The sequence below is a fragment of the Citrus sinensis genome, chromosome 2 (genome assembly GCF_022201045.2).
Source record: "Citrus sinensis cultivar Valencia sweet orange chromosome 2, DVS_A1.0, whole genome shotgun sequence".
Classification (NCBI taxonomy): Eukaryota; Viridiplantae; Streptophyta; class Magnoliopsida; order Sapindales; family Rutaceae; genus Citrus; species Citrus sinensis.
In genome coordinates this window covers 2,112,842-2,125,315 of record NC_068557.1, presented here as the reverse complement: position 1 = coordinate 2,125,315, position 12,474 = coordinate 2,112,842, and the positions used below count along the sequence as shown (strand labels likewise).

At 34.8% G+C, this 12,474-nt stretch overlaps 1 protein-coding gene across 1 annotated transcript; it reads right to left on the bottom strand.

Annotated features, from left to right (window-relative positions):
* Positions 1 to 3,606: 3,606 nt before the first annotated feature.
* LOC107174690 (disease resistance-like protein DSC1) lies at positions 3,607 to 5,743 on the bottom strand. Its single transcript, XM_015525777.2, has 2 exons — positions 5,201 to 5,743; positions 3,607 to 4,096 (listed from the first exon to the last, which is right to left on the bottom strand). The coding sequence occupies exons 1-2, from the start codon at positions 5,674 to 5,676 to the stop codon at positions 3,769 to 3,771; spliced, it is 804 nt and encodes a 267-aa protein (XP_015381263.2). The 5' UTR covers positions 5,677 to 5,743; the 3' UTR covers positions 3,607 to 3,768.
* Between the last annotated feature and the right edge of the window lie 6,731 nt (positions 5,744 to 12,474).

Genomic DNA, 12,474 nt, shown 5'->3' with positions numbered 1-12,474 from the left:
GGGTAAATTTAGGATTGCATGGTATGTATTGAAGGAGAAAAATTATTTTAAAATTGGGGGATTGCCACTTCCCCCCTATAGAAATTAACGTATACCATTTATTCCCCTGTTGTTTTTATAATGGCCAAAAACCCCCCTGACAGTATAAGTTTACAATATTACCTTTATTTTTAATTACTATTTTATTTACATTTATTATAAATTAAATAAATTACATGAATAGAAACTAAATAAAAAATTAAGTATTAAAAAAAGAAATATATGTTTTGATATGAGCAAAAAAATTAATAATAATTTTTTTGTAATTATTTATTTTGTAAACATTTTCTTATAATAAACATTTTGTAATATTTTAAAATTAAATGTAAAACGTATAGGCAAAATATTTTATTATTTATCTTCTAATAAATTTTTATTTGTCATTCAAATTTTATTATAATAATTTTTTTATCATTTTATAATAACTTTCTTATATATTTATTATAAGAAAATTTTCACAAAATAAATAAGTACAAAAAAAATTTTATTATTATTTTTTCTCATATCAAAACATATATTTCTTTTTTTTAATGCTTAATTTTTTATTTAGTTTCTATTCATGTGATTTATTTAATTTATAATAAATATAAATAAAAGAGTAGTTGAAAATAAGGGTAATATTGTAAACTTATACTGTCATGGGGGTTTTTTACTATTATAAAAACAGCAGGGGGGAAAATAGTATATGTTAATTACTGTAGGGTAGAAATTGGCAAATCTCCTCTAAAATTTTATGGGATTAATTAAGAAATATGGGCTAATCAGAGAAATTGAGGGGGTCAAATATCACCACTTTTGAAAAAATTACTTTTCCCCCACTGTTTAAAATCTGTTGAAGAAACAAGATGATTTTGCTAAAAATAATTTTTTTAAAAATTTATCGATTTTTAAAAAATTAATTTTTAACTTTTCAAAATCACATTTAAGCATCTTAAAAACCCTAAATATAATACTAAGGATAAAACGTTTTTTACGATTACATATGTAGTGGGGGAGTACTAAAGACAGAGATTTTTAATTTAATACAAATTAAAAAAAAAACTAATTAATGACGAACCATTTTCTGAGGCATAAATGGGTGCTTTCCATGACCGGCCCAAATCGAAAATGTAGTCCCATGGGCCGGACAGCATGCGAAGGATGGAAAGCTGTTTAGATGACATTTTAGTTGATGAATATTTTTCGAATTTCTCCCAAATGAATATTCTGCTGGATTTGCTGGTTGACGTCAACGTGTTCCTTCACTAGAAGATGTGTAGCCAGTCTAACTTGACATTCTAGAAAATTTAGAAATTTGAAGTTCTTTTAGCATGCAGTTGGACTGTTTATACTGCTTGTGCTTGATACATTTGAATTAAATTTCAAACAGAGTAGTTGAGTTTTTGAGTACTCAGTTTTTCTTACTCCATTTCTTTCAAGGAGAAGCAGTTTTTGAAGCCGCAGTTGCTGATCGAATTTGCTGATAAAAAGGTAAATTTGACTCTCGATTTTTCACTAAAATTTGATTCACTTACTTATAACCATGTGGTGATCAAGAAATGCTGAATGATGGTTTCACTCTCTTTTTTTATTAATTTTCTGGGTTCATTGCTAAAATCAAGTTACAAGAACTTATTCACGGTGATTCATTCTTCCCCTTCTTTATTAGTTTACCAAATTCTCATAGAAAAAAGAAAACATGTACAAATTTTATGAGGTATAAAATATAAATGTACCATTAATTCAAAGATCCATCATAACAGAGAGATAAATGGAGGGGATAAAAAAAAAAACAGAGATTAATTTGATTGAGTCAACTAAGATAGTATGCCCAGGCCCAGCCACTCATGCTCTGCTCTGCCATTTGACAATTTTGGGAACCTGCTATTGTGTCGGGAGTCTTTTGGTGGGGCTTTGGAGCAGAAAAAAATATTTGCTTTAAAAGTCCCGTCAAAGTGTCAATTATTTTCTTCACGTGTCAAGGGATCCCAGTTGGATACGGTCAACATTTTGTTTGGATACGATCATGAGAATGTCTATTATAGGCAGGAACGTACGTAAAGCCGTCAAATCACCTGTCAATATAATTACACAATTAGTAGTTGTCACTGTCTTGAATTACTGTGTAAAGAAACTAAAGTTTTTTATTCCTTTTATCAATCCCAACACCAAACCAGTACTCATTAAAAATTCCTAAAAACCCAATTCGCATGTCCAGAAGAAGTCAAAAGGTTATAGTGATAGTGCCGCCGCGCACAACTTTTCCTTTCCTCCAAAGTTTTATCATATTTTTGTCGCTGTCTGCAGATTGCTGCGGTGGCGGTCTCCATCACCCTTTCTGACCAGATAGAGTCGCAAATTGCTAGAGAGAAAAATCCTGACTCTACCTAACTAAATGATAATCCTATACTGAGCTCATGTTTATTTGTCTTTAGTAACGAGTCGCTGTCAGAAAACCGAAGAAGATGGCTACTGGAAAATACGTGTGTTATCAACGGCGTTCCACGTCGCCACCATTTTTTCATATTATTTATTATTTATTTATGCTTTGTTTCTCACTTATAAAATGCAGCGTTTCCCCCACAGATACCCCTACATTGTTTTATTTTTCCGGTTGCTTAAATGGCCGTCGGAAACAGAAACGACACCGTAACCGTTGTTCTCGTTTTATGTCTTATTTTCGCTACTCTAGTCTCTAGCCAGCTCTACTGGTTTTGTTCGGAACATCACACAGGTAACTAACTCATTACTCGTTTTGAAAAGTAACACTTGGAGCTTTAGTTATATATGATCGGCGATTTTTTATGCTTTTTTTCTTCTTGATAGGAGTCTGGCTCGGAGAATAGAAGCAGCGGCAACTAGACCGCCGTTTCTGGTGGAAGACCGGTCCGATCAGATCCTAACATTTTTCACCACCATTAAACTCGCACCGAGAATGGCGGCGGCGGAAGCCGGGCCGCCGTCCCTTCTCCGAGACGGGTCCGATCAGATACTAACACTTTTCACCACCATAAAAGTCGCACCGAGAATGGCGGCGGCAGCAGCAGCAGCCGGGTCGCCGTCCCCACTCCGAGACCGGTCCGATCAGGTCCCAACCCTTACCAGCACAACCGCCACGACTATCGCACGGCATCTCAACCATGAGCTTCAATCATATATAGGGGTTGAGGCTTCGAGCACATTGATTCCGTTCATCTGCCATCTAAATTAAAAAAAAAAATTCATAAACAATAAAGATAATATAAATGTTTAGATGACAGAATGTTTCAAATTTGAATGTTAATTAATGAGTTGAACACTTTATAATATTTTATTTTGCTTTATTTTTTTAATGTGAGATTATTTTTTGCTTGATAACTTTACGCTGCGAACCCAAATTTGATGTGATTATTTTATTAATTTTGTTAAACAAATGGAATTCAGACATTTTGATAAACGAATCACATTTGATTCCGATAAATTTAGTATTTGATATAAATGCATGCCGTGAGTTTTGATAATATAAAATTTTGTTCATATCTATTGATGCGATTGTGGATCTCGTGATGGCGATGCTTCGACGTATCATTTAATAATTGCAGCGCGATTGATCAGCAGAGAATATTTTAAGTACGGACAGCAAAAATCTCACGAAAATAGGTACTCTTGGAAATTTTGTTCATTTTGAAGAGGGTACGAAAATAATTTTATATCTATTTTTTATTGTTTTTTATTGTAGGAAGGAATGGAAAATTTTTTTTATTTAATTTTTTATTCGGGAAAGAAACGGGGATGAGGTGGAACGTGTCTTAAAAAATTTGACAAAATGACGAGAAAAGAGAGTGAGAAGGGACCACGTGGTGTCACTAAGTGAGAACGGGTCTTAAAAAAATCCCAAAAAATGGTGAGCCGACCGTGTGACAACATATCTTTCAAAGAGCGGTCAAGTTGACCGCCGCTCTTGGAGAAGGCAGGAAGAAAAAAAAAATTGTCTGAAAAAAAAAAAGAAAAAATATCTTTAAAGTCAAGTGAGACGGTTGAAATATTCAATTTCTTCCTAACATCTTCCACAATTTTGTCTACCAGGTGCGCCTCGGACCTACAAGATGAGAAGACGAAAAGCAATGAGATAAATTGGATTAATTAAGCCCGAAACACCGATGATAATAATAATAATAATAATAATAATAATTGTAAATATTTTACTCACATTTAACTCACAAATAGAAAAAGCAAATCCAGAAGAATAACATCTAAATTCCTTTTTATTTTTCTGTTTTGATATAAAAGGAATTTCATCTAATAGTGACGGCATTTGAAAACTTAGGAATAGATAATAAGTGTACTTAAAACTACAGAGCAAAAATAATAATAATAATAATAAAATATTAGATGATCTATAACATTAAGCAAAACCAGAGCTTCAAAGTTGAACACATTTGTAGAAGGCACACGGTTGGATCATCAACAGAATTACCTTCGCAATTTTCACGTGTATATATTAGTTGTTATTTATATTAATTTCACAAATTTTATCACATTTGTTATTTACATCCACGCCGTATACAATTTAAATTTTAAATGTCTTTACTACAAGTTTTAGAAGAAATAAAATGAAAAAAATTAAAAGTAGAAATGGGGAATGAGGAGGGAATGGAGATTTTACCAAATCAACGTCCCCTCCCTAAATAAGGATTTCACATTTGTTTTTTTTTTTTTTTTTGTCTTTATCTTTCTTCTCTTTTTCATTATAAATGAACTAATTGTTCGGCGATGCAAACATCTACTTGCGATTGCGTTTGGGCTTCTGGGAAATGTTTCGATTTGCTAGTGCCCACAAGAGATTTGTATAATAATTTATTTCCATTTTGTAGGTACATATCTGTTTCATCGATTTCTTACAAAATTAATCACAGATATACATGAATTTATTCATTAAACAGAAACAAAATTACAGATGAAAGGTAAAGTTTTTTAAGAAAATCAGAGGGATTTTTGACATGTGTTTTATTTTTTTCTTTTTCTCAATCACCAGTTCCAAGAGAATTTGAGAGGAACGCCAATAGTTCAACTCTTTACTAAATTCTTTATTAATTTTGTTCATAATTAATTATTTCTATCTTATAACTAATAATAATTATTTTAAAAATTAACTACAACTACGATATTATCAAACTCACAGATAAAGAGATTAAGGAGCTACCTGAAATCCATGGAATCCAATCCAACTATAAGGGATGCTTCTGTCAGCCCATCCCTCCATTTCTGTACATTTTCTGGATGCACCTGGAACTGTCCTTCATGCATAACAAAAGGATCCCTGAAACTTCCACTTTGATAGCATACATCTGATGGATCTACTTCGTAGAAAACTGGTATAACAATCTGGCCTTTTTTTCCCTTGCATTCAAGAATTTTGAGAAGTTCGTTCAAGCACCATTTCGAAGAAGCATAGTCTTCTGAGAAAATGATTACTGAAATCTTCGATGCTTCAATTGCATCCGAAATGGCAGTAGATATCTCATCTCCTCTCCTAATTTCTTCATCAATGAAGGTTTTTACATTTCTGTCGTGTAGAGCGGCAACGAGATGGCTAGTGAAGTTATCGCGAGTGTCCCCCCCTCCAAAGTTGATGAAGACATCGTATTTGCAAGAAGATGACGATAAAGCCGAACCCATGACTGGAAATTTTAGAGATTAATTTTCTGATAGAAACAGTGATTCTTGAGGGTAGATGTGTGTTGAGAGCTTGGATCTACTTTCCTATCACCAGACTTTGACTTGCTTGGCTTCTTTAGGCTTCATTGAAATTTCTTCAGCAAAAAGATAATGGAAATTGAAGGGAAAGTAACAATAAACTAAGGGTTTATTTTTTAACATTTTTTTTTAATTTAGATATAAATGTTTAAAAATAAGATAAGTTACAAAAAGAATAAACAAATAAATTTAAAGTATATTTAACACTAATAAAATTTTAAACTCCAGATATTTAATAAATAAGTCTTAAGTGACTATTAAAATCACTTTTACAAAGTTACTTGTGTTTTAAAATAATTAGTACAAAATTAATTTTTTTCCTTTTACATTACTTTCTTTAATTCTTATATTTTAAAATCACTTGTACAAAATTACTTTTCTTTGCTTCTACATTATAAGTCTTGGTATATGGTAGTCAGCCACTGTATTGCTTGAATTTTTAACATACCATGATAAAAATATTCTTTTCTCTTTAAAACAATAGGGAAAGACGTAAAATAGAAAATATTCGAAAAAAAACACAAATTCATTAATTGGCTCAAATCTTTTGAATGAAAAGGACATTTTGTACCCTACGTATCTTTGTTGTCATTAGAGATGAAAAAAAAATCCGAATCATCCGCAAAGATACAAAAGATTCGGATCCAGAGTCTATATGCACATATCCGGATCCGGATCTGAATGCGCTTGCATCCAGAAAGCCGATATCCGGATCCGTCTGATTTTTAATTAAATTATTAATTTAATCAATTTTCAGTTGGAAAATATATAAACTAAAAAAAAACTAGTCCCAGCAACCCTAAAAGCTAAAACTAAAATCGCATGCACTCACGACTTCCCCACCGCTCACAAGCAGCCGCTGCAGCTGAAATCGAAAACAACCCCAAATGCCTCACCGTCGAATGCCATCTGCCTTGCAGTCGTTATCATCGAACGCCGGTTGCCTCACAGAGCTGGGCACGCATTGCTGTCGTTGAACGCCAGTTGCTCTGCCTCACCTCACTGACCGCACTTGCTGTCATCAAACGCCGGCACGCCGCTGCATCTCTGGCTCGCTAAGCACACCACACAATACACATGGCTGCATCTCTGTAATCTTCCTTGGCTTACAAATTAATTCAATTCTTTAATTAGGTTTTTTTTTTCCTGTCTTACAAGCCGTACAAAATCAGAGCAACAGCCACCACATGTCGAATCCAATGCAACACATCTCCCGATTGATCCCTATCCCAGGATGCGTCTGGATCTAACAACTTGGCTAATTTGAACGGAGACAAGTAGCCACCGTTGGCATGCTATTGCTGTTGCTGCTGATTTTGAAGATTGAATTTAACGGTTTTAATCCTCTTTATTTCTCCGAATCTCAACGACGACTTACAAAAATTTGACTGATTAATTGATGAATTAATTAACAAGTAGTAAGAATGAATTTATGGTTTTTAGTTTAATTACTTTAATTAAATGCATTAATTTTCAATATAATGTAAAATTGTAAATATTTAATCTTATTTTTAAATTGTTAAATTTTAATTTTTGCGGATCAAGTATATGTAATATTCGCTCATAATCCGTGCAGATATTATCCGCATCCGGATCTTATCTGCATTCTGATCTGTAGATTTTGCCATCCGATAAAATTTATAAATACTAATTTATGCAAACTTATAAATACTATGTAGTTTTTTTATCATTAAAATTTTTAATTTTATAAATACCAAGTAGTTATTTTATATTAAATTATGTTATTTAGGAGCCTCTAGAGAGTATTAAAATTTGTATTTTTTTTAACTGGTTAAATGCTATCACTAGAGGATATATATATATATCCTATTTTTTGAGTGTGTTCACGTTAAAAAAAAAAGTGTCCGCAACTAAAAATAATTATATATCTCCATATAGACATCAACACCCACACAAATAACTAATTAATTCATCTCGGTATCGTAATCCTATATTTGTATTTATTCTATTTCATAGATAAATTTGATTAGATAACCTAACACATTTTAATATTCAATCAGAAGCCCAAAGTCAAGTATTTTCCATTTTACTATGGCTTTCAAAATCATGGAAGTTCTACTTTTCATAAAGGAGGTCGCAACCAACTTAAGGAGGAGTTGCTTGTGTTGTGTTAACTTTGCCCCTTCGAAATAAATAATAATCAATATATACGATGTAGACTCCCTGGATCGGCCAAAACAACTTTCCAGTTTAATTGAAATTTGTCACTTAAAAATTATTAACGTCAAATTAAAGTTGGTTGAGGGGTGACTTTCCAGGAAGCATCAGCAAAGGAAATAATGAGTTTAATTAATGAATATTATATATCCCAATTGCATATATTGAATATATAAGAGTAAAAAGAAAGGGCCATAAATCAAATTAAGTGAAAAAAAACATTAACAAAAACAAAATCGGCAACACAACGAGATAAAGAGAGATCATGGAGAAAAAAGAGATGATCGAGAGATATGAGAGATCGTGTAAATCAGGGAGACATATCATCGAACTTTATTGGTTCCCCTGTCCCCTGGCCCTTCGTAAGGAAGGCTACGGGAACTGCTGGTTGTGCAACCAAAGCATTCATGGTGATCCGAGCTACTTTTTCGCCGGTGGTGCTGACCATGAGGTTTTTCGTAATTGTGAGTTTCATATCCATAAATCATGTGTTGAGTTGCAGAAAAAAAATCCACCATTCGTTTCACCCTGGCCATCAATTGACAATCGATAAATCAAGAGTCTTGATTGAATGTGGAGACTGTAAAGTCTGTGGATACCATCTGGAATTTATCTTCTACAAATGTGTTGCATGGAACTGTGACTTTAGGATGCATGTTGAATGTGCATATCTGAAGCCCAACATAAAGCACGAAGCTCATCAACAACATCTTCTTACTTTGGTAGATAATTGCAGATACACAAACACAAACACAAACGCATGCAAAGCATGTAATTCTGCGATCAAGAGTCTTTTTAATGTTTGTTGTGTTGAATGTAACATCAGATTTCATCTTCAGTGTGGCAACAGCAGCTTGGTCTCGCTACCAGAGACTATTATTGTCCATGAACATCACCAACAGCATCCTCTCATGATACGCACCTCCGCCTCCAATCTTCTTGATGATGGTGATCATTCTTCTCTGTCTCTGATATTGTACTGTGACGTGTGCAAGAAAGAAACAATTAATCAAAAGTATCCTTTCTATTCTTGTTCTGATTCTGAATGTGACTAAAACGCTCACGCGTGTTGCGTAGTCACTGATGACGATGTCGTACAAGTGAATGACATCGGCAGAGAGAAACGGATACATTTCAGCCACAGACATTACTTAACTCTCCTTCAAAACGAGAGGAACATTAATGGTAATATTTGCTTTGTTTGCGAGAAACTTATCCAAGGCGGCCGCGATCATAATAGTAATATTCCAGCTTATGGTTGCGATTTCTGCGAATTTTACCTTCATAAATCGTGTATGGATCTGCCTAGAGAGATTCAGCATCCCTTCCACCTAATTCATACGTTAACTCTCGATTCTACTGATTTTTACAGCGAGTGCAGAGCATGTCATAAACATTGTCGTGGCTTCATTTATAGTTGTTATGAATGCAACTTCAACTTGGATATTGCATGCGCTTCTTTGCAGCTGCCTTCAATAAGTTACCAAGGTCATCATGAGCACCCTCTTACTCTCTTTAATAAATTATATTTTACACCAAAATGTGTTGCCTGCAATTTTGCTACCTCTTGCGTCGGCCCCTTTTTACGTTGTGTGATTTTCAACTTCAATATACATCTCATGTGCTTACCCTTACCACAAACTATTCAACATCAGAATCACCACCATTCACTCACCCTTGTCGAACAAGTAGATGATTTTCAAGACGAGCTTTATAGTTGTGATGTTTGCAAGAAAGAAAGAGACCCTCGAGAATGTGTTTGCTACTACTGTGCAGCATGTCATTTTATGGTAGAATTAAACTGCGTCATTAGTGAGGTACGAACACACGCACGCACGCCTATTGCATTTGAAAAGAAATAATCCATATAGTTTTTTAATTCTGATTTTTGAAACGTTATACATATAATATATGCGGTTCTAGTGATGGCTAAAATCTTATAAATTAGTAAACTGTTGTGTACTTCCATCTCATAATTAAGTCATAAATGCTTCTATTTAAATCTTTTTTTTTCTTGGTTGCTTCTTAGGTAATTGGTTCCTTGAAAGGAGAGTTCGAAGGTGTACAACTAAGAACTATCAAGAGATCAATTGTTGATAAGGCGATCAGTAAAGGCTTAACCATAAAAGACATATCAGATTCCACTGAAGAGGGCCGAAAAAAATTGGATGATGTGTCGCCAGCAATTGAGGAGGAATTGGCCGTTAAACAGGGTATCTTAATTTTTTAGAACAGATGAATCTTGACTAACGATATTCATACAAAGTTATGATACAAAATGACATCAATCAATAACTGTCGTGTGTATGATAATAGTTGACTTTCTATACAATTATTAATGAAATTTTTATATGAGAAAGAAAATATCATAGAATTGTTTCTCATAGATTTTATATATTGTGATATTGATAAATTCAATGAGTAATATGAGAAAGAAAATATCATAGTATATGCTTTCCATTCCATTGACACATTATGTATCTGAATTCCAGTTATACTTCCTACTGGCGGGAGGGGTAAAAAGGGGTTTAAAAACTTTATACTGCACGAGCATCCGTTAACACTGTGCGAGAATGTGAAGGAAGGTGAAAATTTTCATTGCTATTGGTGTGGCGACTCTTTCCGGATGAATACTTCAGTTGTCACAACTGTAAGTTCTGTCCTTCAGGCTGCTCTGCTTGTGGCAATAACTTATACTCCTCGTCGGCCTCGGCCTGGGGTTGTTATTATATATGCGAACAATGCTGGCCAGAAACACCTGTTTTCCACCAATCATGCGCCGAACTACCGCATGAGATCCAAATTAGCTTTCATCCACACGCCTCCCTCCACCTTGCAGAAAAATCCAGTCTTTACGATATGATGATTAAGCCAAGTGATCAGAAGAAAGAAAAACAGATCTATGAGTTCTGTTGTGAAGAGTGCAGTTTCGAGATTGGTTATGGATCGGCTGCAATGCTCATGCAGTGCCAAGAAGGTAATCAAGAACACATCAAACATATCTGTCACGAGCATCCTTTGACCCTCATCATGATGAAGGAAGATTATGGGCCGTGCAAGCTATGCGATGTTATCATTCGCGGTCCTACCTATGGCTATGGCTGCACCCCATGTGAGTTCTATGCCCATAAGTCATGTTTTGAATTGCCGCACCAAGTTAGGCATCATTTTCACCCATCCCATTTTTTGGTTCTCGAAACGAAAAGATTTGATTCCGAGAATATTCCTTATTGTCAAGCCTGTGGTTCCTTATGTCGCGGGTTCAGGTACCAGTGTTCTGCTTATTGTGCATTTTCCTTGCATATTGAATGCGCCACTCTGGCACCAAACATAAAGTACATTGGTCATACGCAGCATCTTGTTATTCGAATAGATCATGTAGATATGGATATATCTTCCCAGGGCAGAGGATGGGCATGCAATGCATGCGGGTTTGATATTGATCATCAGGTTGCCGCTCCCTTTCTCCGTTGTGTGGAATGTGATCTCAATTTTCATGAGGAATGTGACACAGAACTGATCAAACATTTCAGCCACCCGCATCCGTTGGTTCTATGTGACAATGAAGAGGAGGAGACTAATGATGATAAAGTTTGCTATGCATGCAACAAACTTATCCAAGCGGGGCCAGCAGCATACATTTGTAATTCCTGCAAATCATGCTATCTTCACAAATCTTGTTCTGAGTTGCCGAGACGGATCCAGCATCGCTTCCACAAAAATGTTCTCACTCTGGTTTATACTGCAGCAAGCCGACAATGCAAAGCTTGTTGTAAATACTTCAATGGCTTTACTTATAACTGCAGCACTTGCAATTTTTATCTGGATCTCGACTGCGTTTCACCCCGGCCTTTATTGATATTCAGAGGTCATGAGCACAAGCTTACCATCTTTGACAAGTTATATAGCAATCAGATGTGCCAAGGCAGCTGCAATTTTACCTCTCCCAACGCCTACTATCTGCGTTGTGTGAAATGCGATTTCAACATCCATCTCTGGTGCATCCCCCTACCAGAAACTATAAAACACGAGAGTCACCATCATTCCCTTATCTTAGCGGATAAGTTGGCAAACGATGATTATGAGGATGAGGTTTGTGATATTTGTGAGGAGCAAAGAGACCGACGAGAATGTGCTTATTATTGTGCAGAATGTGACTTTGTTGCAGAATTTAGCTGCGTGAGATCTTTGGTACGTAGGCCAATTATATTCGTGCATATATATATGAAGTGTTCTCTCCCGCAAACGCGAGCATGAAATTTTGTGTGGAATTAGTGTTTTACGCCATCCTTAATCATTTTAAGATGGCCCAAATCCTTTTGCTACACCGTAAAACTCTGAATCTGCATGAAAATTTATGAGGATGTCTGCGGGAGAGAATTTTCGTGTCTATCTATAATTTGATGGAAAGTTTTCCAATCTGAGAATCCCTGACTTTACAAAGCGCGGTACTTGTTTACAATATTATAAACAGCCTTTTAACACATTGTAAATGAGTGAAAAAAAGTTGTTTACAACACTATAAACGGGTCCCGGAAATGT

Bases quoted from the DNA above. Each gene is read 5' to 3' on its own strand.
- LOC107174690 (XM_015525777.2), bottom strand. From the start codon at position 5,676: ATGGGTTCGGCTTTATCGTCATCTTCTTGCAAATACGATGTCTTCATC. The intron at 4,097-5,200 runs GTAGCTCCTTAA...CTCATCTTGTAG, and splicing joins TTGGATTCCATGGATTTCAG to GTCCGAGGCGCACCTGGTAG.